The 25,698-nt window shown below is 38.1% G+C and overlaps 3 protein-coding genes across 3 annotated transcripts; all 3 read left to right on the top strand.

Moving 5' to 3' along the window:
• Positions 1–670: 670 nt before the first annotated feature.
• On the top strand, positions 671–2,172 carry LOC311184943 (olfactory receptor 6C2-like; the record flags this gene model as incomplete). The annotated part of the gene is made up of 1 exon (XM_084255278.1): positions 671–2,172. One exon carries the CDS (start codon positions 671–673, stop codon positions 1,622–1,624), a length of 954 nt encoding a protein of 317 aa, XP_084111404.1. The 3' UTR covers positions 1,625–2,172.
• Positions 2,173–14,323: 12,151 nt separating this feature from the next.
• LOC311185534 (olfactory receptor 6C2-like) lies at positions 14,324–15,277 on the top strand (the record flags this gene model as incomplete). Its single annotated transcript, XM_084256159.1, has 1 exon — positions 14,324–15,277. The coding sequence occupies one exon, from the start codon at positions 14,324–14,326 to the stop codon at positions 15,275–15,277; it is 954 nt and encodes a 317-aa protein (XP_084112285.1).
• A 6,403-nt stretch (positions 15,278–21,680) lies between these two features.
• On the top strand, positions 21,681–22,634 carry LOC311184942 (olfactory receptor 6C2-like; the record flags this gene model as incomplete). The annotated part of the gene is made up of 1 exon (XM_084255277.1): positions 21,681–22,634. One exon carries the CDS (start codon positions 21,681–21,683, stop codon positions 22,632–22,634), a length of 954 nt encoding a protein of 317 aa, XP_084111403.1.
• Positions 22,635–25,698: the final 3,064 nt, after the last annotated feature.

The following is a 25,698-nucleotide window of genomic DNA, read 5'->3' as shown; positions in this document are numbered from 1 at the left end:
AATACCGGATGGTCTCACTCATAGCAGGAATCTAGAAAACTTAAATAAGGGACCAGGAAAATGAATATAAGAAAGTGAACATCAAAATCAACAAAAAACTATGAACCAGAGACACTTTTTGGCGGGTGGGGGGCAGGAGGGGAGGGATTGGGGTCAGAATGGGGGGGGGTTTGCAATTGTATGGGGAATATAAAAATAAAATTTATTATTTAAAAAAAATTCAAAAAAAAAGAAATTCTGTTATTGCCAAACCACATGTCATGACTAATTAGCAATTTTAACATTGATTTAATATACTAATAATTACTTTTAATGCAGGACATTAAAAATGGGTCATGAAAGAAGGGACACGAAAGGTTTTTTTTCCTTGAAAAATTTTTTCTGATATGCAATTTCGTGTGTTATGTGCACATACATAGTAACCTGATGGCAATGTAAATCTCTTTATATGTTGTGCTCATCATGTTTGAGAGGCAAGATTTCAAACTAATGAAGTGTCATTTAAAGGAGCCAAGAGCATGGTTTTAAAAAGACATAACGAAGTCAAATAAATTATATGGCTTGACTCTTCTAACCTAAAGCCTTTGTGAACAGAATACCTTCCCTTTTATTTCCAGTCTCATTTGCCCCAGTTTTACACACAGGAATTAAGGGGAATTCAGGAGCCAAAATGAGAAACCACACAGCAATGACAACCTTCATCCTCCTGGGATTAACAGATGACCCACAAATGCAGATTCTGATTTTCATATTTCTATTCATCTCTTACATGCTGAGTGTAACTGGAAACCTGACCATCATCCTCCTCATACTAGTGGATTCCCGCCTTAAAACAGCAATGTACTATTTTCTCCAGAATTTTTCCTTCTTAGAAATTTCATTCACTTCTGCCTGCATTCCTAGGTTCTTGTATAGTCTATCAACAGGCGACAGGAACTTTTCGTACAGTGGGTGTCTAAGCCAGCTATTTTTAACAGACCTGTTTGCAATAACGGGATTTTTCCTCCTGACCATCATGTCCTATGATCGGTACGTGGCCATCTGCAAACCCCTGCACTATGTGACCATCATGAACCACAGGGTCTGTAAAATGCTTGTCTTCAGCTGTTGGATGTTGACTTTATTATTGATAACCCCAGTATTTATTATGTTTTTGGGCCTGGATTTCTGCAACTCTAATGCCATTGACCACTTTCTCTGCGATGCTAATCCTCTGATGAAGATCTCTTGCACAGATACTTGGCTCTTAGAGCAGATGGTTGTTGTCTGTTCTGTTTTGGTCTTCATCATCACTCTCATGTGTATGGTTCTGTCCTATGCTTATATCATCAGAACAATTCTAAGGTTCCCATCAGCCCAGCAAAGGAAGAAGGCATTTTCCACCTGCTCTTCCCACATGATTGTGATTTTCGTCTCCTATGGCAGCTGTATCTTTATTTATACCAAGCCTTCAGCAAAAGATGAAATGGCCATGAATAAGGGGATTGCACTATTACCAACTTCCATTTCGCCCATGTTGAACCCATTTATTTATACGCTAAGGAACAAACAAGTGATACAAGCCTTTAGTGACTTGGTTACAAAATTGTATGCCTTTCAAGGAACTAGGGGAATGTTGAAATAAGGCTCCAAAATAATTCTTAAGTTTCAGGCCCTTTTTACTTCTTCTTGATCTAAATTTATGCTTCTATTTAATACAAATTGTGAACAAGTCCCTCTGTACTTCCTACATGCTACCTTCTCAGTTTTTTTTAAAAAATGCCATATGAACACAATTTTTTTTTTTTTTTTTTTAAAGATTTATTTATTTATTTATTCATTCATACAAGCACTGGATACAGTCAGAAGCGTGGGAGGGTGAGAGAATTCACCAGAGTCAGAACGGGGAGCAGAGCAGGCAGAAGGACCGAAGTACACTGCTGAGGGGAGCAGCGGGCGGCAGGAGAGGTCTGCGCGCCATGTGGGACCCTCCTCTGGTGGCCGGGGAGCAGCCGGGGATCGAACCGGCACTGCAGAGGCTGCGGGCAGCTTCGCAACCCCGCGCTCAACCGCTGCGCCACCGGGGAAGCCCTGAACACAATTTTTAAGAATCAGCAATATCTGCCTGAATAGGTCGTTCTCTACCTTCCTTTATCTTTTAAATGAATAGACACATATATGCTTTGAGAATGACATTGACAAGAACACTATTCAGGTTTCATGAGAATATGGTTGTCCTTTGAAATTGAAGAAATATCCTAATAATGGTAGAACACAATAATACTTTCTTATGGTTTAAAATTCATTTGGTATAATTTTCAATTCATTTCTTAAAATCTTAAAAAATTTTGATGTTTATCAGAATTTTGGTGTTCATAAGCCCAATGTGGCTGTTCAGTTCTGACCCTAGAACTGGGCACCCCTGCCTCCATGAGGCCACCCTGGGACATGCCAGCAGTTGCAAGGTAGGTCACCTTGATGTCACTGGTAGGTAAAGGACGGCTCAAAGTTCCAGCTTTACTCTGCGCTTCCCAGCCTACCAGCCTGTTTTTGCTAACATGGCATGATGATCTATGTAAAGATATCCCCAAAGAATCCTTAGACTATGCTGTTAAAAATATTCATCTGAATAAATTTGAAGGTCTGTTTGTCTTCATTCAAGCCCTCATGAAATTGACAGTGTTCCATTTAGCATATCATTACTAAGGTCCAAAATGTTCCCTGAAATGTAAATTGGTCCAGCCACCATGGCAGCTGTGGAAAGCCCTAAAAATTGATCAACCATGTGATCCAGCAATTTTACTCTTAGGAATCTAGCCAAAACACAAAAAGACTAATGTGAAAGGAAACCTGCACTCCTATGTTTATTGCAGCACTATTTACAGTAGCCAAGACTGGAAACAACCCAACTGTCCCAAAATAGATGAATGAATCATGAAGTTGTGTTATATATACACTATAGAACACTACTCAGTGATCCAAAAATATAAAGTTGTGCCATTTATGGAACATGGATGGAACTTGGAAGGATTATGCTAATCAAATTAAGTCAGGAGAGAGATAAATATGGGATGTTTTCCCTTGTATGTAGACTATGGAGAAACTGAGCAAAGGGTCATGAAAAAGACAAAACTTGCAAGCTGACCATAGATCTGAGGCATACAGCAGGGGATGGACAAGAGTCAAAATGGGAGGGAAGAGCACAAGGGACTTTGGTGATGGGTCATAGGTGCTATGGGTGTGTGAGAGTATGGGGACTAAACCTGGTGTGAGAAATCAAAATAGAAATTAACAATGAAATGAGAAAATAAATGAGTTAATTTAATAAAAAAAGAACAAGTGTCCCTGTATCCTAGGGCCACACTGAAACCTTAGTTCCTGGAAGGGTGCCCCACCCTCCTCCCTCTGTAGGGTCAACCACTAGCCATTGCAAGTGCTTCCCACTGTTGCTGTAGGGAGCATGGGGCAATCTATCTCAGCCCAAGGGGGTCACCCTTGGGTTGCATTCTTAACAACTAATAAATCGACCCTCAGTCTTCAAAAAAATATGTGTAGTCTTTCTTTGCAATACTGCCTGGCCATGAACATACTAGAAGACCAAGAAATTTGACCTACTAACAGGAAAGTATACTCATCTGGACCCCAAAGTGTAAAAGGACAGTGCATGTGGCAGTTCGATATCAAACACTTTTTTTTCTTTCACACTTTTTGTTCTGAGTAGAAGAGTTGCCAGAATTTTATTTTCTCATCAGGCCAAGATATTGCATCTTTTTTTTTTTTTTTTTGGTGGCACCTTCACCGGCGGCCAGGGAAAAAAACTGGCGCTGTAGAGGCTGTGGGCAACCTCGCAGCGCAGTGCTCAACCGCTGCGCCACCAGGGGAAGGCCCAGATCTTGCATCTTACTGTCCCTAAGGACACTGCTCCCACTGATGTCTCTGTAGACTCTGCCAAAATTCACTTCTCATTAGAGTCATTATTGTGTTTGCACTTTGGTCACAAAGGGCCCTTTGCTCATCCAGATGGTCCTTGCATGTCCATAAAAGACAAATAACAAAGCATCTAAATTCATTGTGTAAAATTTATCACTTGAGATATCAGGAATTACCTCTGAAACATAAATATCTGCTTACATTTGTCAAATGTTTAAAATAAGTGTTTTTATTCTAGTACTAAGATACAAGGCACTGACCTCCTGAGTTACAATGGAAGAGAATATTCCACAGGTTCTGTGTGTGGTAATCATGGAGACCTGCTGTCATGTATGTTCTGAAAGATGTTGTGGAAATATGTGAAGCTCCGTGACGGGTCATTTATGAACAGATGGACTCTCCTAGCACTTTCATTTTCATTTTGAGACTCTCAGGATTTTATATTCAGCTAAAGCCTTTTTATCTTCCAGGAGAGTAAGTATGTTTTGTTTGTAAATTTCAGTGTTTTTATCCCAAGTTCTCGTCCTTTGGTTTCAGTAAAATACCAGACTTCTAGGTTTAAAATTAAGGTGATAAAATCGAAAAGAGGAGTTATATGTGATGTTATTTTGTTCTATAAATGTAAAATGAAAATGTAAAGTGATTAGATTCATTAGTAATATTTGTTGCACACATCAGTAAGATTAGGTTTGTTTTGTTTTTTCTTTATAGCAAGAGAAGCACCAATCATAGTATATAGTACAGGTCTTAAGATATGAAGCTGAATGATTTCATGAGACTCTTGAAACAGAATAATATGATGGACATTCAGAGGTGATCTGCCCCCTAGTGTACAATTTTCATAAGTGACAATTTCTGCAGACATATAGCTACATTTTCCTTCATTGAAAATGCCACGTTTACCACAATAATGTCACTAGAGTTCACGGAGCTAATTAAAAGTTAATACTGGAAACAAACTAATAGAAAATATACGTGAATTCATTTACTTTATCAAAGCCTGCATAATATCTGAAGACATGCATTGACTAGGAAAGAGCGATGTGGAATCTGGGACATGCAATGAGCTAGGATTTAGAAAAGTCCAGAGGGATTAAGCATTTTCTTAATTTGTTTCAGAAGGTTTAATTCTACTGGGATTCCATGTAAAGGCTCCTAGTTATTATATGACAATTATTTCTCCTGTGACCAAGGCTCCTTTGATGGAATGGTCCCTATAAATCACTGTTGTCTGACACCTAGGAGATATTGCTAGTGTCTGCTGTGAGTGTCTTGATAGGCGAAAATGAACCTAAATTGTTCAGGAACCAGAAAAACACACATTCAGGACTTTTGTGAGTGTAAGTAGTAGTAAGTACTTAAAAATTTCATATTACACACTAATGATAATTTCAGTACTGGATTCTTTTTCTCTTATCAAGTTGAAAATCCAAAGACTTGAATTCTTTATTTAGAAAATATCCCATTTCATTTATGACATATCTATGGTTGAGAAAGAAAAGTAAAAATATCTATTGCCTGGTATACAAAATTGTAGAGTCCCTGAACCGGTGTTCATTACTCACAAATGGCAATCATTGAGAGTTATGAAAATTCACCTGTCCAAATACTGGTAAGAAAATCCACTGGCCACCGTGGGTGTTGCTTGTTGTCTGGATACATTAGCATAATTTTTAGAGTAATTTATGGTCACATGGATGAGGAGAAAGAGGAAAATACAGGAGAAAAAAGAATTAGGGGTAGATATTTTTATTTTATTTTTTTTTATTTTTTTTTTATTTTTTTTTTATTTATTTTTATTTTTTTTTTTTTATAAATTTTATTGTTATATTCCCCATACAATTGCAGCCCCCCATTCTGACCCCAATCCCTCCCCTCCCGCCCCCGCCCCCCTAAAAGTGTCTCTGGTTCATAGTTTTTTGTTGATTTTGATTTTCACGTTCTTATAGTTATTCATTTTCCTGGTCCCTTATTTAAGTTTTCTAGATTCCTGCTATGAGTGAGACCATCCGGTATTTTTCTTTTTCTTTTTGGCTTATTTCGCTGAGCATGATCCCTTCCAGCGCCATCCATGTTGCAGCAAATTGCATGTGTTTATCTTTTTTGAATGCTGAGTAATATTCCATGGTATATATGTACCACATCTTCTTGATCCAGTCATCTATTTTTGGGCATTTGGGTTGTTTCCAAAGCTTAGCTATTGTAAACAGTGCTGCTATAAACATAGGGGTGCAGGTGTTCTTTGGAATTGATGTTTCTGTGTCCTTTGGGTAAATACCTAGGAGTGGAATTGCTGGGTCATATGGAAGCTCTATGTTTAGTAGGTCCAGAAATCTCCACACAGCTTTCCACAGTGGTTGGACCAGTTTGCACTCCCACCAACAGTGCAGAAGAGTTCCTTTTTCTCCACACCCTCGCCAACATTTGTTGTTGCTAGTTTTTTTAATATGTGCCATTCTCACTGGTGTAAGATGGTATCTCATGGTAGTTTTGATTTGCATTTCCCTGATGACAAGTGATGTTGAACATTTTTTCATATGCCTGTTGGCCATTTGCATTTCCTCTTCAGAGAAGTTTCTTTTAAGCTCTTCTGCCCATTTTTTGACTGGATTATTTTCTTTGTTGTTGTTGAGTCTCATCAGCTCTTTGCAGATTTTTGTGATCAGTCCTTTATCATTAGTGTTGGGTGCAAAAATGTTCTCCCAGTTGGTGGGGTTTCTCTTTGTTTTTGTTATTGTCTCTTTTGCTGTGCAAAAGCTCTTTAATTTGATGTAGTCCCAGCTGTTTATCTTTGCCTTCACTATCACTGCTTTGGGTGATGTGTCTGTAAAGATGTCTTTGATGTGCAAATCACGTAGTGTTTCGCCTATATTTCCTTCTATATATTTTATGGTTTCAGGTCTTATGTCTAGTTCTTTAATCCATTTTGAGTTGATTTTTGTGTATGGTGTGAGGTGGTGGTCAAGCTTCATTCTTTTGCATGTAGCGACCCAGTTTTCCCAGCACCATTTATTGAACAAACTTTCTTTGCTCCAATGCATAGTCTTTGCTCCTTTGTCAAAGATTAGTTGACCATAAATCTGTGGGTTTATTTCTGGATTTTCTATTCGATTCCATTGGTCTGTATGTCTGTTCTTGTTCCAATACCATGCAGTTTTGATGATTATGGCTTTGTAGTATAGTTTGAAGTCTGGGAGTCTGATGCCTCCATTCCCTTCTTTTTTTTTCAGGAGAGCTTTGGCTATTCGGGGTTTTTTGTGATTCCATATGAATTTCATCAATAATTGTTCTATTTCTTTGAAGAATGACATTGAAATTTTGATTGGAATAGCATTGAATCTGTATATTGCTTTTGGAAGGATGGCCATTTTAATAATGTTTATTCTTCCAATCCATGAGCAGGGGATGTCTCTCCATTTCTTTGTGTCTTCTTCTATTTCTTTTAACAGTGTTTTATAGTTTTCTTTGTATAGGTCCTTTACCTCTTTTGTTAGATTTATTCCCAAATATTTGATTTTTTTTGTTTCAATAACAAAAGGGATGGTCTTTTTGATTTCTTCTTCTTCAGATTTATTGTTTGTGTATAGGAAGGCTACTGACTTTTGCGTGTTGATTTTGTATCCTGCCACTTTACTGAACTGATTGATGAGTTGAATTAGCTTTTCTGTGGAGTTTTTGGGGTTCTCTATGTATAATATCATATCGTCTGCAAATAGTGATAGTTTGACTTCTTCTTTTCCTATTTGGATTCCTTGGATGTCTTTCTCTTGTCTTATTGCCCTGGCTAGCACTTCCAGTATTATATTGAAAAGCAATGGTGAGAGTGGACATCCTTGTCTTGTTCCATATCTTAATGGAATTGCTTTCAGCTTTTCACCATTGAGAATGATACTGGCTGTTGGCTTGTCATAGATGGCCTTTATGATGTTGAGGTATGTTCCTTGTATCCCCAGAATTTCAAGGGCTTTTATCATGAATGGGTGTTGCACTTTGTCGAAAGCTTTCTCAGCATCTATTGATATTATCATATGGTTTTTATATTTCTTTTTGTTGATGTGTTGGATAACGTTGATTGATTTTCGGATGTTAAACCATCCTTGTGCCCCTGGAATGAATCCAACTTGATCGTGGTGAATTATCTTATGGATACATTGTTGGATTCTGATAGCTAAAATTTTATTGAGGATTTTTGCATCAGTGTTCATTAGGGAGATTGGCCTGTAGTTTTCCTTTTTTGTGTTGTCCTTGTTCGGTTTTGGTATTAGTGTAATGTTGGCTTCATAGAACGTGTTTGGTATTGTCCCTTCCTTCTCAATTTTTTGGAAGAGTTTGTGAAGGATAGGCACTAATTCGTCTCTGAATGTTTGGTAGAATTCATTTGTAAATCCATCAGGTCCTGGGCTTTTGTTTTTGGGGAGGTTTTTGATTACCATTTCAATTTCGCTAATTGTAATTGGTCTGTTTAGGTGTTCTATTTCTTCTTTATCTAGCTTTGGGTGATTGTAGAGTTGTAGGAATTTGTCCATCTCCTCTAGATTGTTAAACTTGTTTCCATATAACTGTTCATAGTAGTTACTGATTATTCTTTTGATTTCTGCTGTGTCCGTTGTGATTTCTCCTCTTTCATTGATGATCCTGTTTATTTGTGCTTTCTCCCTTTTTTCCTTTGTGAGCCTGGCTAGGGGTTTGTCTATTTTATTGATTTTTTCAAAGAACCAGCTCTTGGTTTCATTGATCTTTTGGATTGTTTTTTTAGTTTCAATTTCATTTATTTCTGCTTTGGTTTTTATTATTTCTTTTCTTCTACTGGTTTTGGGGTTTTTTTGTTGTTCTTTTTCTAGATCTTTGAGCTTCGAGATTAGGTTGTTTCTTTGCGTTCTTTCTTGTTTCTTGATGTGAGCTTCTATTGCTATATATTTTTCTCTTATTACTGCTTTTGCTGCATCCCATACATTTAGGATATTGGTGTCCTCCTTGTCGTTCAATTCAAAAAATTTTTTAATTTCTTCTTTGATCTCCTCATTAGTCCAATGGTCTTCCAGTAGTGTGGTTTTTAATCTCCATGAGGTAGGAAAGTTCCTTGCCTTCTTTTTATGGTTTATTTCTAGTTTGATGCCTTCATGGTCAGAAAAGATGGTTGATATGATTTCAATCTTGGTGTATCTGTTGATGTTTGTCTTGTGCCCCAGTATGTGATCGATCCTGGAGAATGATCCGTGTGCGCTTGAGAAAAATGTGTACTCCGTTTTTTTGGGGTTTAGTGTTCTATAGATGTCTGTTAAGCCCAATTGCTCTAGGTCTTTATTTAGAGCTTTGGTTTCTTTACTTATTTTTTGTCTTGTTGATCTATCCATTGTTGATAGTGGTGTGTTGAAGTCTCCCACTACGTATGTGTTTTCTCTGATGTCTGTTTTCAGAGAGGACAACAGTTGTCTGATATATTTTGGTGCTCCTTCGTTTGGTGAGTATATGTTAATGAGTGTTATTTCTTCTTGAAGTTATTTCTTCTTGCGTTGGGACACTGTGTTGTTGGGACTTGCCGGCATCTTGGGTGGGCTTCTCTGTTCCCCTCTGGTTCTTCCAGGAGTCATCTGTCAGTTTCAAGCAGCCTTTACTGGAGAAAGGTCCCTGTTCTAAAATGCCGATGTGGGGACACACTCCCCTGTGCGCCTGGTCTGCCCCGGCGGTGGGTTCCTGCTCCCCTCTGGGCTTGGACTGCAGGCCAGAGGGGGTCTGGCGTGGGCGAACTTCCCCCGCTCACCTCTGGCTCCTGAGGAAGCCTTCTGCAGGTAGTCTTTACTGAAGAAATGTCCCTGTTCTAAAATGGTGATGTGGGACACACTCCCTGCGCTTCTGGTCTCAGGCACACTCTTCTGCGTGCCTGGTCTGCCCCGGCTGTGGGTGCTCGCTCTCCCTGTGGGCTCAGACTACTTGTTCAGAAGGGGCCCGGTGTGGGCTAACTCCCCAGCTGGCCACTAGCTCCTTCAGTAGCCTGTGCTGGGGTCAAGTCGCTAGGTGGCACCAGAGATCTCTCCTAGAGCCCTTGGGGAGCTGACTGGGGATGGTGAGCAGAGCGTGGGACAGGGAGCAGAGCGGGGATGGTAGGGTACACCTCAACGGCTTTGGGGTGCTGTGTCTGCCTTGTGCCCTACCGTCGTGGGGAACCCACGCCCCTAATTTCGTGCCCCGGGTCTCAGTTCCAAAGCCCTCAGTTCCAGGACGCGGGCTGTAGCCCAGATCAGTGGCGCGGGAATGGCGCCTTTTGAATCCCGCTCCCCTGCCTGGGCACCTTGTTCCTGCTCACTCAGGGAGGGCCTCCGCCGTCTCCCCGCAAGCCTAGGTCGCAGGCGCAGGGGCCTGGGCAGCTGCAATCCGAGCGCCGCTTTTGCACAAGCTTACCGGGCGGCCGGGGCTGTGTGCTGGTGCTGGCCTCCTCCTGGGGGGCGGGGCTCTCTTTAATGGCGCCTGGAGCTCACCTCCGCGGTGGATCCTGCAGGGTTCGCCTCAGCTCCCGTTCACGGGGTGTGGTGGCTGAAATAGTTCCTTTCCACTCACAGTCCCACTTGCTGCATCCGTTTTTCTTGTTGGGCGTTTTGGTTTGTTGTTTCCCTCGTCTCTGCCGGTCGGAGAGTGCCGCCTCTGTGGGCGGGGGAGGGGAGCAGGGTTCTGCGCTTCCCTCCCTTCTCGTCCTCTTTTATGGCAACTTTCTTCTTTGGGCAGTTTGCTGGAGTCGTCCGTTTATCTTCCGTGTCCCAGTTCTTACTGGGACCTGCCGCTTTTCCTCCCTATTAACTTTTTTTAATGGGAGATCTTACTCGCAGTGTCTCCTCGCAGCCATGTTGCTCCGCCCCTCTTATTTTTTTTTTTTTTTTGTGAGCTAGGCCTGGGAGGGCGGAGCATTTTTTTTTTAAAGATTTATTTATTTATTTATACAAGCACTGGTATAGTCAGAAGCATGGGAGGGTGAGAGAATTCACCAGAGCCAGAGCGGGGAACTGAACAGGCAGACTGATGAAATACACTGCTGAGGGGAGCAGCGGGCGGCAGGAGAGGTCTGCGCGCCATGTGGGACCCTCCTCCGGTGGCCGGGGAGCAGCCGGGGATCGAACCGGCGCTGCAGAGGCTCCGGGCAGCTTTGCAACCCAGCGCTCAACTGCTGCACCACCGAGGAGGCCGAGGGGGTAGATATTTTAATGTATTATCTGTACCCATTCTGTGTGACTGTCTCATTAGTCATTAAAATATCCATGAATAAGATGTTATTGTGGAAATAGACTAAAGTGAGATAAGGCGGTCAATTTCAGAAGCTGAAAAATGTACTGAATTATCCTTGTTACTATACATCAGTCCACACTAAAAGAGATACTGGTATTCATATTTTTATAATATAAAAAGTTTTATAAAATACCCAGTGTATTTTTATATTAGGTTCAAATAGAAAATCTTTCTAGATGTCATTTAAAGTAGCTTAAAAAAAATAAAGTAGCTTAAAAAAGGTAACATGATCATGGTTGAAAAGACAAATATGAAATCACTGAACATTTTCACAGACTCGAAGGAACACTGAGTGTGTCATGGAACTAATGTTGCTGTTGGAGACACAAGGTTCAAAAAATAAAATTTATCGACACTATAATAGTGATGTCATCAAAGCTGCAGGGGTGACAGTAACCAGAAAGGCTGGCCCAACTAGCACCTAAGCTAAAAGCTGAAAGCGGGACAGTGGAGGTGGAGGTTAGAGAGTATCAAGAGATAGCATTAGAGGCAGACAGTCCTGCAAATGCAAAATTTCTCCAGGACAATCTAAGCACAGTCTTTTTGTGAAAACTTATAAGTAGTAAGTTCTAAATCTGTGTCTATCATGAGGATGCAAAATGCTATGAGAATTCAACTGCTTCTTCCTCTGTTGTAGAAGCAGCTGATTATTTCCTATTGTTATTTTCCTTGCACACTTTCCTTAGGGGAAGAAACCCAGAAACTTGTCTAATTTTTCCTTACTTTGTTTTGGCACCCTACCAGTGAACATTGGCAGAGGCCCCCATCATAGACATCTCATGTAGAACCACAAATCTTTTCAGGCTTTCCCCCACTTATCTTGTCCACTCTATGCTAAAGAAATTTCATGATGTTCTAAGGCTGAGAAACCTTGTCCTGGACAGAAGCTCAGTTGTGAATATAGAGTAATAATCATTTGCTTTTGATTCTGTAGAGCAGTACTGAATGAGACAAGAGCAACAGTGGTACAGGAGAGTGGAATTCCATAATCAGCGTGTGTAATTTGATGAAACTTTGAAAATGCAGATTTCATGTTGTCAGAATAATGATAAATGAATCAATTATATGTCAAATTTTAAACACTAAGTAGACAAGTGGTAGTTAAAGATGCCAAAAGAAAAGGAAAAAGGGTAAAGTCTGAGTCATCTTTTTTTTTTTTAAACATTTGTTTATTTATACAAGAACTGGGGGACTGGTCAGAGGTGTGGGAGGGTGAGAGAATTCACCAGAGACAAGGGGGCGGAACAGGCAGACAGACCGAAAACACCGCTGAAGGGAGCAGCGGGTGAGACAGGAGAGGTCTGCGGGTGCCATGTGGGTATCTCCCTGGCTGGCCGGGAATCGAACAGGGGCTGCAGAGGCTGAGGAAGGCTTCACAGCGCTCTGCTCAACCCGCTGTGCCGTCGGGGAGGCCTGAGTAATTTTCATGTTGTAAAGGTGATTAGGGAAAAGGATATCTATAAAGGACAAATCAGAAATAAAAAAATACCAATATAAGTATATCATGGAAGAGACATATCTAGACTATTTAAAGTAGGGTTTATACTGTTTTCTAATGCAAAAAAATTCAAATAAAGTGACTATACTTCATTTAATATTTAAAATAATACATAGGAAAAATCTTTTAAAGTACTGGTCTCTCTAGATGCTGTATATTAGAGAGTTAGGAACTAAGGAAATTCGAAATTAGAGAAAATTATGAAAAAAAATTGAATTGAAATTAGACCATCCATTTAATACTTTCATAGATAGTAATAATATCAATGACTTGATAAAGAAGAGAAGGAATGTGTTTTAGTGAGTCAAACAAAACTGAAATCATTAATCAATAAGGATGTCTGTTGTCCACAAATTCAGCAGGATTCTCTCACTAATTAATCATTCACTGTGAATAGAAAACTCACTGTGTTTTGCACCAAAAATAAAAATGAGTCATTATAGAAAATGAAGCTAAAGCATAAACATTCTAGTAACTCACGGCACATGTGAATCAGGGGATATTGGTCATGACGAGATGGTGTTCATAGATCATTGTAGGTTTCAACATGGCGGTGGAATAGAGTCCTCAACTGCTGTACTGGATGGAGCATCAGAATATTCCAGGTGTTTACAGCTTATCCAGGGGAAAAATAGTTCAAGCATATCAATGAAACACAGCTAAATTTTAGTTTCAAAGTATGGGAAAATTCTGGGAAAAAAATCTTAATGTTCACCAGTGGTTATTCGTGGGGAACAGTCATAACTGTGAGTTAATCTATTTCAAAGGTTAAATAATAAAGAGTAAATTTTTGAAAATGTTTGAAATGATCCTATCAGTCTTTTGTTTTTTAATTTTTAAATTTATATTTATTTTACATCGTAGTTCATTTTTAAACATTTATTTTATCTAATTTTTAATTTTTATGTCATTGTTCATTTTAAACAATATTTGCTTCTCCCCACCCCCTCAGGTGTAGCCCCATAGAATTTCCTTCACATATGCAGGTGTGCACCATCACCTCAGTCCCCTGTGCGCCTCCCTCCCTCCCTCTGATCCCTCTCCCTCCTCCTCCCCTGCAGGATGTCTCTGATTTATAATTGTCTGTTTTTGCTTTGTTGTGTTTTGTCGTTATTATTTTTTAAACAATGCTTGCTTCCCCCACCTCAGGAGTAGGCCCCATAGAATTTATACTACATTGTTGCTGAAGGAATCCTGAAGCGATTCTGTTATTGCCAATCCACTGGTCATGACTGATTAGCAATTATAGCATTAATTTAATGATACTAATAGTTATTTCTAATGTGATAGATTAAAAAACACCCATGAAAGAAGGGAAGCTAGAGGTTGTTTAAATCTTGAAAATTTTGATTCTGATATGCAATTTCCTGTGTGACGTGTGCATGCAGATCAGCCAATTGCAAAGTAAAATGTGATTCTCTTCATATTGTGCTGGTAATATTTGAGATCCAAGATTTCAAACCAATCAAGTGTCATTGAAAGAGCTAAAAACATGGTTTTCAAATAGTGTCATTAAGTCAAATATATTACATGGCTTCACTTTTCCAAACTAAAATCCTTGTCAAGAGAATATTCTTTCCTGTTCTCACTCTCATGTCTCCCAGTTTTACAAGCAGTTTGAGAGGAAGTCAGGAGCCAGGAATGAGAAACCGCACAGCGGTAACCACCTTCATCCTCCGGGGGTTAACAGATGACCCAGAAATGCAGATTCTGATTTTCTTATTTCTATTAATCGCCTACATGTTGAGTGTAACAGGAAACGTGACCATCATCGTCCTTACATTAGTGGATTCCCACCTTAAAACTGCAATGTACTTTTTTCTCCAGAATTTTTCCTTCTTAGAAATTTCATACACTTCTTCCTGCATTCTTGGATTCTTGTACAGTCTATCAACCGGTGATAGGACCATTACCTATAGTGCTTGTCTAACCCAACTATTTTTTATATATGTGATTGCCATAGCACAATTTTTCCTCCTGACCATCATGTCCTATGATCGGTACGTGGCCATCTGCAAACCCCTGCACTATGTGACCATCATGAACCCCAGGTTCTGCAAAACGCTTGTCTTCTGCTGCTGGATGATTGCTTTGTTGCTGGTATCCCCACTACTTGTTTTGTTATTGGGCCTGGAATTCTGTGACTCCAATGCCATTGACCACTTTGCCTGTGATGCTAATCCTCTGATGAAGATCGCATGCTCAGATACTGGGCTCTTAGAGCAGATGATTATTGTCTGTGCTGTGGTGACCTTTATCTTGACCCTCGTGTGTGTGATTCTGTCCTATGTTTATATCGTCAGAACAATTCTGGGGTTCCCATCAGCCCAGCAAAGGAAGAAGGCATTTTCCACCTGCTCTTCCCACATGATTGTGCTTTCCCTTTCCTATGGCAGCTGTATCTTCATGTATACCAGACCTTCATCAAAAGATGACATGACCATGAATAAAAGAATTTCACTATTAAATAATTCCATTTCCCCCATGTTGAACCCATTTATTTATACTCTGAGGAACAAACAAGTGATACAAGCCTTTAATGACTTAGTCACAAAATTGTACCCCTCTCAAGGAAGTAGAGGAATGTTGAAGTAAGGGTCCATGATAATATTTACTTAAGTTTTCTACCCCATTTTACTTCTTGTTATAATTTCTGCTTCTATTAATACAAATTGCAAACAAGTCACTCTGTACTTCTCCTTATGTACTATCCTCTCAGTTTTTTGAAAAATGCCACATGAATTCAAAGTGTTTAAGAATCAGCAATTTTCTGCCTGAATATCTCTCTCTCTATCTTCCTTTGATAGAGATACTTAAGTGAATAGACACATATCTGCCTTGATGTTGAGAACAATATTCTGATCTCATGAGAATATGGTTGTCCCTTGGAAATTGAAGAAAGATCCTAGTAATGGTAAAACATAGTGACAGTTTCTTACAGCTTGAAAATTTCAGAGTGTTTAGCCAGGTTTTAACATATTTACATTTTCTATACAAAATTTTGTTTATCTAGGATTCAATTAATATTTCTTTTTTTTTTTCAGGTTAGCACTTTTTTTTAATTTGTCCTTTTTTAAAAAAAAAAGATTTATGTATTTATGCATACAACAGCTGGGATATAGGCCAGAGGTGTGGGGGGTGAGAGGATTCACCAGAGACAGAGTGGGGAACAGAACAGGCAGACTGACTGAAATACACTGCTGCGGGGAGCAGCGCGCGAGTCAGGAGAGGTCTGCTGCGCCCTGTGGGTAGCTCCCTGGCCGGCCGGGGATTGAACTCATGCTGCAGAGGCTGCAGATTGCTTCATAGTGCGGTGCTCAACCCCTTGTGCCACCAATTGAGGAGACCCTCAATTAATATTTCTTAAAAGGAAAATAAGTTTTAGAATATAAATAGGGTGAATTCTTTCTGTGTGTTCAAAGAACACATAAAATCTTACCGGCATGTACGAAAGAGCGGTTTTCAATTATCAAAAATCATTTAAGAAATGAGCTGCTTTGTTTTTCAGATATAAATTTTCTTCTCTCTTTTTAGGAGTATTTTACTCAGGGGAATGTGGACTGACTCCATTACTTCAGCATGTAATGCTTTTGAATGTGATCTCAAAAAAAAAAAAAAAGAAATACTAAACATTTTTTCTATTTTAGTTTATCTGTCCTACAAAATATTCCACTCTAGGTATGTTCTTTTTAACTAATGTTTAAAAATCCTCTCTATACAAAAAAAATCCTTTCTATACACCAAAATTTTTACCTTCTATATTTTATTAATTTTTTCAGTTTCCATCATTTCACAATGAGTGACTGTACAGAAGTATTTTTTCTTTGATCGATTTCTACTACTTCTACTACAGTGTCTGATGTCTGCAGAGAGAGTTTTATTGTAATTCTGGCATTGCCTGTGTCTAAAGTTGCTTTGTCATTTATTGACTAAAAATGACCTCTACTCTCATGCAATGAGCAGCTACATGAGATTCTATTGTATTTTTATTATCATTTATAAACAGAAAGGGTTTTTTTCCCTTAGCGGTTATAATACAGCAACGAAAAAAAATCCTGCACATTATGTAGCAAAATGATAATCAAAGAGCAAAGATGTATGTCTTTCAAGTGACTAGCTTTTCAGTGTTTTCTTTAGAATTTAATAATATTTGTACTCATGCAATTAATCATGAAATACAGAGGCAAAGACTTAGGTGTTTTTAATAAACTCTGTACCTTTACACACATGTTTTATGCAATAAAATCATTGGTAAATCTCTGTTGCTTTTGTCGATAATTGACTTAGTTTATATTTTGAAAGAGACTCATATGCAGAATTCCTAAATTCCTGTATCTTTTCTAGAATGATGAACACAATTGATGCTAGTCTAGTGAATTATGAATGTCCTCACAATCTAGAAAATGTTTTCAACTAGAAATTTAGAAAAGGAACTTATGGCATAACTAAATTTTAAAGGGATGGAGTATTCTGTGTTTCTCTAATTTTTCCATCTCTTGCTTCTCATGTCATTTTGAATTTATATAATGTAAGAAGTTGATAGTAAAAAAACAATTATACTTGTTTTCTATTGTTCAGATGTTAATTCTTAATATATCCACATGTTGAAATGATATTAAGCAATATTCTAATATTTCACATTTTTTACTCTTTTATAATTGGTAATATTGATGCAAAAACTTGAAGAAATGCATATTAAGAATTATCATATCCTCAAAGGAAGGAGTTGTATCATTGTTAATTTTGTATTTTTAAAAAAGTGAGTTATTTTCATCAGTTGGAGGGTAAATGAACAACAGAAAAGAACAATTTTCTCTGTGATTAGTGATTATAGCACACCAATTATTTACAATAAAACTAACATATATATATATAATTTTAATGAAAAAGGAAGTGTCAGTATATCTACAAGAACTAAGGTAATTCAAACTCCGCAAGAGAATGAACAAGATCAATTATGGACCATGACTATTTATTATAATGTTAGAGACAACTTTAATAATGGTATAAAATGGTATAATGGTATAAATGTCACTAATTTGACCACATTGTTTTATTCAGCCAATCTCTGATGAGAGTTTGAAAATGAACCTTTCCTTTTCTATGGCATGATCTACTGCACTCAAAGGTTTTTATTAATGAGGTTCAAAAAGATATAGAGAGACAGGAAGTGTAGGGGAGAGCAGGATTTCAAAATAAGACTCTGATGAAACTCTGAAGTCACCCATCTGCTGGTGGCTAACACCCAGCCAGGCAGGCAGGGCCCACGGCTGAGCAGATGAGACCCAGAAGCAAAGCCCCAAGAAGAAGGAATCAAAACATCTCCGGGCAGGAAGTCTAAGCAATTGTTGTGCAGGGCCCAGATTGCTGGGGGAGAGGAAGCATCAAGAGGTACCACACCCGCTGAATCCACCAAAAGGCACCATAGTCTGAAGCGAGCCAGATTAGTGCACCTGTCCACGGGTGAGCTGGAAAAGGTGAGAGCGACCCTCATGTCTGGTGGTCACAAGCCCAATATGGCCGCTCAGTTCTGCCCCAGTTGCCAGCACCTCCACCCCATCAGGCCATCCTGGGATGCAGCAGCTGTGATGCCAGGCTGCTAATGTCAGTGGCATGGAAGGGAGAGTGGAAAACTCCACTTTTGCTGTGAGCCTCCCACCTTACAAATAGTTATTCTTGTTTTTACAAGATTTGAAATTTTTTTCTCAATAGGCTATGAGGTTTGCGTTAAGCTTCTAGCCTCATGATTCTCATATGGTATAGAGTATACTATGTAGAAAAATTATGAAGCAACTTTAAATTAATGAGGAGAATAGTAATAATTTTATCTGTAAATAGGTAAATTATTACTATGATATATAATATTCATATTTTCCTGTAAAAATGGGTTATCAAATTAGTTTCTTATCTGAGTGGAAGAGTTGCCAGAATATCCTTTCTCATCAGGCAAAGTTGTTGCATCTTATTGTCCCCAAGGACACTGCTCCCACTGATGTCCTGTAGGACTTTGCCAAAATTACTTCTCATTAGAGTCATTATCATATTTGCACTTTGGTCACAAAGGGCCCTTTATTCACCCAGATGGTCCTTGCACATCCATAAAAGACAGAGGACTAAGCATCTTAATTCATAAAAATTTGTCCTGAGATATCAGAAATTATTTTTTTTAAACTTACACAAATCACCTTATGCTTGTCAAACTTTAAAATAAGTGTTTTGATTCCAGTACTAAGACACAAGGAATTAATTCCCAGCATTCCAGTGGAAGAGGACATCAAAGAGTGTCTGTGTAGGGAAATCATGGAAGACCCTGTTGTCATGTATGTTCTGAAAGATGTCGTGGAAACATGCAAAGCTCCATGATGGGCTGTTTATGGACACACGGACTTGCCTTACACTTTCATTTTCATCCTGAGACTCTCAGGAGTGTATATTCAACTACAGCCATTTTTTTTTTTGTCTTCCAGGAGAGTAAGGATTTTTTTTTTTTTGTTATTTCAGTGTTTTTATTTAACTTTCTAGTTCCTTGGTCTCAGTAAAATACCAGACTTTTATGCTTAAAGTTAAAATGATAATAATCTAGATATTTCAGGAAAATAACTTATTTCTGATGTTATTTTGTTCTATAAAATTAAAATGTTAAGTTATTAAATTCATTAGGAATATTTGTTACAACCATCAGTAAAGATTTAGATCAGTTTTTGTTCACTTTTTTTTCTTCATGGAAAGATTAGCACCAATCATCGTATATAGTATTAGTTCTTAAGAAAGGGAATTGAATGAATTCGGTAACATGTTTTGGAACAGAATATTATGATGGACATTCAGAAACGGTGCTCCCTAAAGTAATTTTCACAAGTGACTATTTTTGCTAAAATATAACCATATATTCTTTTACTATAAATGTCAACTTAACTGCAATATTGTCATCTTAGTTTACTGAGCTAATAAAATGTAAATACTACTGGAAGTGCACTAACAGCAAATACACCTGATTTCATTTTCTTTAGCAAAGCCTGCGCAATACCTGGAAAGAACAGAAGACATGTGTTGATGATTAGAAAGGAGTGATGTGAAACCTGGGACATATATTGAGTTAAGGTGTTAGTGAAATCCTGGGGGTTAAGAATTTTCTTAATTTGTTTCAGAAGGTTCAGTTGCAATGGGATTCCATGTAAAAGCTTTAATTACTACTAAAAGTAGTATCATGTTTCAATGGCTGAAATTTGCATATCCAGGGGAGCCCAGGAGAAAAAAAGGAACATTTAGTGTATTAAGTAGTGATGAGTATTTATGCTGTCCCTGATAGAGTGATAGGTATCTTTTGCTCAATAATGTCAATTTTTCAGGACAACCCAAGATTGTACGTATTTATATCTGTGTTTTACACACATAGAAGCAGTGAATTCCACCTTTTGTCAAGAGCACAAAGCAAATGGCAAATACAAAATTACAACTTTTGAGTCTAATAAGCATGTCTAAGGGTAATTTGAATTTTGAAGCCTGAATATGTAAAAGTTTTTTCCCTTACACATATAAATTTGGGGATCATCAGTCTATTTGAAATTACATTATTTATGAGAATATACTAGAGTGAAAAAGGCAGAAAATATCCCAGAATATTTCAGGTATACTGACATCATTGAGATGGAAAAGGAAAACAACAAAAATTTAAAGGAATATGAGAGAAATTAGGCTATTTGGAGACCATAGGAACCAACTTTAGTTTAATGAAGATTGAATTGCCCATAATGAATGATGAAAAGTAGGTGGCTTTATTGTCCACAAATTCATACTCTGACTAATTAATCCCTCTCTTGTGAGTAACAAACTCTATGTCTTTTGCACCAAGGAAAAGTCAGTCATCAGAGAAAATCTCGCTAAGGCATAAACATTCAAGCAACTCATCACACATATCTATCAGCTCATATTGGTTATAACTGGATTTTGTTTATTGATTCATTGCAGGTTTCATAATGACAGTGGATAGAGTCCTCAACTGCTGTGCCAGATGGAGTTACAAATGTCTTGTATCAAAACTATGCCCAGGTTTTTACAACTCACCAGGAAAAAAAAAATTAAGCTGATCAATGAACAGCTAAATTTTAGTTGGTAAGTATAGGATAATTCTTGGGGAAAAAAGTATTTATTAATGTCACCAGTGATTACTTGTGGGGAAATAGTCATATGCTGTGAGTTAATTTATTTCGAAGATTAAACGATGGAGTATATTTTTGAAAATGTGTGAAATGATCCCATCATTTACATTATAGTGTTGCTGAATGCATCCTTAAGAAATTCTGTTATTGAAAGAAAAAGAAAAATACCGGATGGTCTCACTCATAGCAGGAATCTGGAAAACTTAAATAAGGGACCAGGAAAATGAATAACTATAAGAAAGTGAAAATCAAAATCAACAAAAAACTATGAACCAGAGACACTTTTTGGTGGGTGGGGGGCAGGAGGGGAGGGATTGGGGTCAGAATGGGGGGTGTTGCAATTGTATGGGGAATATAAAAATAAAATTTATTATTTAAAAAAAATTCAAAAAAAAAAAAGAAATTCTGTTATTGCCAAACCACATGTCATGACTAATTAGCAATTTTAACATTGATTTAATATACTAATAATTACTTTTAATGCAGGACATTAAAAATGGGTCATGAAAGAAGGGACACGAAAGGTTTTTTTTCCTTGAAAAATTTTTTCTGATATGCAATTTTGTGAGTTATGTGCACATACGTAGTAACCTGATGGCAATGTAAATCTCTTTATATGTTGTGCTCATCATGTTTGAGAGGCAAGATTTCAAACTAACGAAGTGTCATTTAAAGGAGCCAAGAGCATGGTTTTAAAAAGACATAACGAAGTCAAATAAATTATATGGCTTGACTCTTCTAACCTAAAACCTTTGTGAACAGAATAACTTCCCTTTTATTTCCAGTCTCATTTGCCCCAGTTTTACACACAGGAATTAAGGGGAATTCAGGAGCCAAGAATGAGAAACCACACAGCAATGACAACCTTCATCCTCCTGGGATTAACAGATGACCCACAACTGCAGATTCTGATTTTCATATTTCTATTCATCTCTTACATGCTGAGTGTAACTGGAAACCTGATCATCATCGTCCTCGTATTAGTGGATTCCCACCTTAAAACAGCAATGTACTATTTTCTCCAGAATTTTTCCTTCTTAGAAATTTCATTCACTTCTGCCTGCATTCCCAGGTTCTTGTATAGTCTTTCAACAGGTGACAGGAACTTTTCGTACAATGCATGTCTAAGCCAGCTATTTTTAACAGACCTGTTTGCAGTAACGGGATTTTTCCTCCTGACCATCATGTCCTATGATCGGTACGTGGCCATCTGCAAACCCCTGCACTATGTGACCATCATGAACCACAGGGTCTGTAAAATGCTTGTCTTCAGCTGTTGGATGTTGACTTTATTATTGATAACCCCAGTATTTATTATGTTTTTGGGCCTGGATTTCTGCAACTCTAATGCCATTGACCACTTTCTCTGCGATGCTAATCCTCTGATGAAGATCTCTTGCACAGATACTTGGCTCTTAGAGCAGATGGTTGTTGTCTGTTCTGTGTTGGTCTTCATCATCACTCTCATGTGTATGGTTCTGTCCTATGCTTATATCATCAGAACAATTCTGAGGTTCCCATCAGCCCAGCAAAAGAAGAAGGCATTTTCCACCTGCTCTTCCCACATGATTGTGATTTTCGTCTCCTATGGCAGCTGTATCTTTATTTATACCAAGCCTTCAGCAAAAGATGAAATGGCCATGAATAAGGGGATTGCACTATTACCAACTTCCATTTTGCCCATGTTGAACCCATTTATTTATACGCTAAGGAACAAACAAGTGATACAAGCCTTTAATGACTTGGTTACAAAATTGTATGCCTTTCAAGGTACTAGGGGAATGTTGAAATGAGGCTCCAAAATAATTCTTAATTTTCAGGCTCTTTTTACTTGTTCTTGATCTAAATTTATGCTTCTATTTAATACAAATTGTGAACAAGTCCCTCTGTACTTCCTACATGCTACCTTCTCAGTTTTTTAAAAAAAATGCCATATGAACACAATTTTTAAGAATCAGCAATATCTGCCTGAATATGTCATTCTCTACCTTCCTTTATCTTTTAAATGAATAGACACATATATGCTTTGAGAATGACATTGACAAGAACACTATTCAGGTTTCATGAGAATATGGTTGTCCTTTGAAATTGAAGAAATATCCTAATAATGGTAGAACACAATAATACTTTCTTATGGTTTAAAATTCATTTGGTATAATTTTCAATTCATTTCTTAAAATCTTAAAAAATTTTGATGTTTATCAGAATTTTGGTGTTCATAAGCCCAATGTGGCTGTTCAGTTCTGACCCTAGAACTGGGCACCCCTGCCTCCATGAGGCCACCCTGGGACATGCCAGCAGTTGCAAGGTAGGTCACCTTGATGTCACTGGTAGGTAAAGGACGGCTCAAAGTTCCAGCTTTACTCTGCGCTTCCCAGCCTACCAGCCTGTTTTTGCTAACATGGCATGATGATCTATGTAAAGATATCCCCAAAGAATCCTTAGACTATGCTGTTAAAAATATTCATCTGAATAAATTTGAAGGTGTGTTTGTCTTCATTCAAGCCCTCATGAAATTGACAGTGTTCCATTTAGCATATCATTACTAAGGTCCAAAATGTTCCCTGAAATGTAAATTGGTCCAGCCACCATGGCAGCTGTGGAAAGCCCTAAAAATTGATCAACCATGTGATCCAGCAATTTTACTCTTAGGAATCTAGCCAAAACACAAAAAGACTAATGTGAAAGGAAACCTGCACTCCTATGTTTATTGCAGCACTATTTACAGTAGCCAAGACTGGAAACAACCCAACTGTCCCAAAATAGATGAATGAATCATGAAGTTGTGTTATATATACACTATAGAACACTACTCAGTGATCCAAAAATATAAAGTTGTGCCATTTATGGAACATGGATGGAACTTGGAAGGATTATGCTAATCAAATTAAGTCAGGAGAGAGATAAATATGGGATGTTTTCCCTTGTATGTAGACTATGGAGAAACTGAGCAAAGGGTCATGAAAAAGACAAAACTTGCAAGCTGACCATAGATCTGAGGCATACAGCAGGGGATGGACAAGAGTCAAAATGGGAGGGAAGAGCACAAGGGACTTTGGTGATGGGTCATAGGTGCTATGGGTGTGTGAGAGTATGGGGACTAAACCTGGTGTGAGAAATCAAAACAGAAATTAACAATGAAATGAGAAAATAAATGAGTTAATTTAATAAAAAAAGAACAAGTGTCCCTGTATCCTAGGGCCACACTGAAACCTTAGTTCCTGGAAGGGTGCCCCACCCTCCTCCCTCTGTAGGGTCAACCACTAGCCATTGCAAGTGCTTCCCACTGTTGCTGTAGGGAGCATGGGGCAATCTATCTCAGCGCAAGGGGGTCACCTTTGGGTTGCATTCTTAACAACTAATAAATCAACCCTCAGTCTTCAAAAAAATATGCGTAGTCTTTCTTTGCAGTATTGCCTGGCCATGAACAGACTAGAAGACTAAGAAATTTGACCTACTAACAGGAAGTATACTCATCTGGGCCCTAAACTGTAAATGGACAGGACATGTGGCAGTTCGATGTCAAACACATTTTACTTCTTTTTCACACATTCTATTCTGAGTAGAAGAGTTGCTAGAATTTTGTTTTCTCATCAGGCCAAGTTGTTGCATCTTATTGTCCCCAAGGACAGGACTCCCACTGATGCAGGACTTTGCCAAAATTTACTCTCATTAGAACCATTAGTCATGTTTGCACCTTGGTCACAAAGGGCCCTTTATTCACCCAGATGGTGCTTGCACCGCCATAAAAGACAGATAACAATGATCTAATTTTGTTCTGTAAAGTTTATGTCCTGAGATATTAAGAATTCTCTTTCTGAAACTTACAAAAATCACCCTACATCTGTCAAACTTAAAAATAAGCGTTTGTGCTCAATTTGGCAGCACATATACTAAAATTGGAATGATACAGAGAAGATTGAATTAAGTATTTTTGGTCTCATATGAAGATACAATAAGCATTGTTTCCCAAACTTGCGGTGGAATAGGACATCAAAGCAATCATGGGAGACCTGCTATCAAGTATGTTCCAAAAGACGTGGTGGAAACATGTACAGCTCCATGTTGGGCCATTTATGGGTAAACTGAATCTCCTTACACTTTTGTTTTCATCTTGAGACTCTCAGGATTGCATATCAACTAAAGCCATTTTTGTCTTCCAGGATAGTAAGTATGTTTTGTTTGTTAATTTCAGTGTTTTTATATAACATTCTATTTCCTTGGTCTTGTAAATTACCAGGCTTCTCTGTTTAAAATTAAAATGATAAAATGGAAAAAAAGTCATTTCTGATGTTATTGTGTTCTATAAAGTAAAATATAAAATGAATAGATTCATTAAGAATATTGGTTGCACGCCTGAGTAAAGATTCAGATGGTTTCCTGTTCACTCCTTTTTCTTCACAGGAAGATTAGCACCAATCATAGTATATAGTATGGGTTATTAAGAAATGAGTGTGAATGCTTTCATCAGTACTCTGTAGAACAGAATATTGATGGACATTCAGAAGTGATCTGCCCAATAATATAATTTCCACAAATCACCATTTATGCCAAAATATAACCATATTTTCCTTTATTATAAATATAAAATTTGCTACAATACTGTCACCATAGTTCCCTGACATCATTAAATGTAGGTACTCCTGGAAGTACACACATAAAAAATACGCCAAATTTCATTTACTTGATCAAAGCCTGCAAGATACCTGGATAAAACAGAAGACATGTTGAGGATTAGAAAGGAGTTATGTATTGAGTTAGGGACATGTATTGAGTTAGGAGGCTAGTGAAGTCCTGAGGGATGTTATTATTTGGTTTCAGAAAGCTTAATTCCAATGGGATTCCATGTAACAGCTC

This window comes from Talpa europaea (genome assembly GCF_964194135.1).
Source record: "Talpa europaea genome assembly, chromosome: 15".
NCBI lineage: Eukaryota > Metazoa > Chordata > Mammalia > Eulipotyphla > Talpidae > Talpa > Talpa europaea.
This window is presented reverse-complemented; position numbering and strand designations above follow the sequence as displayed.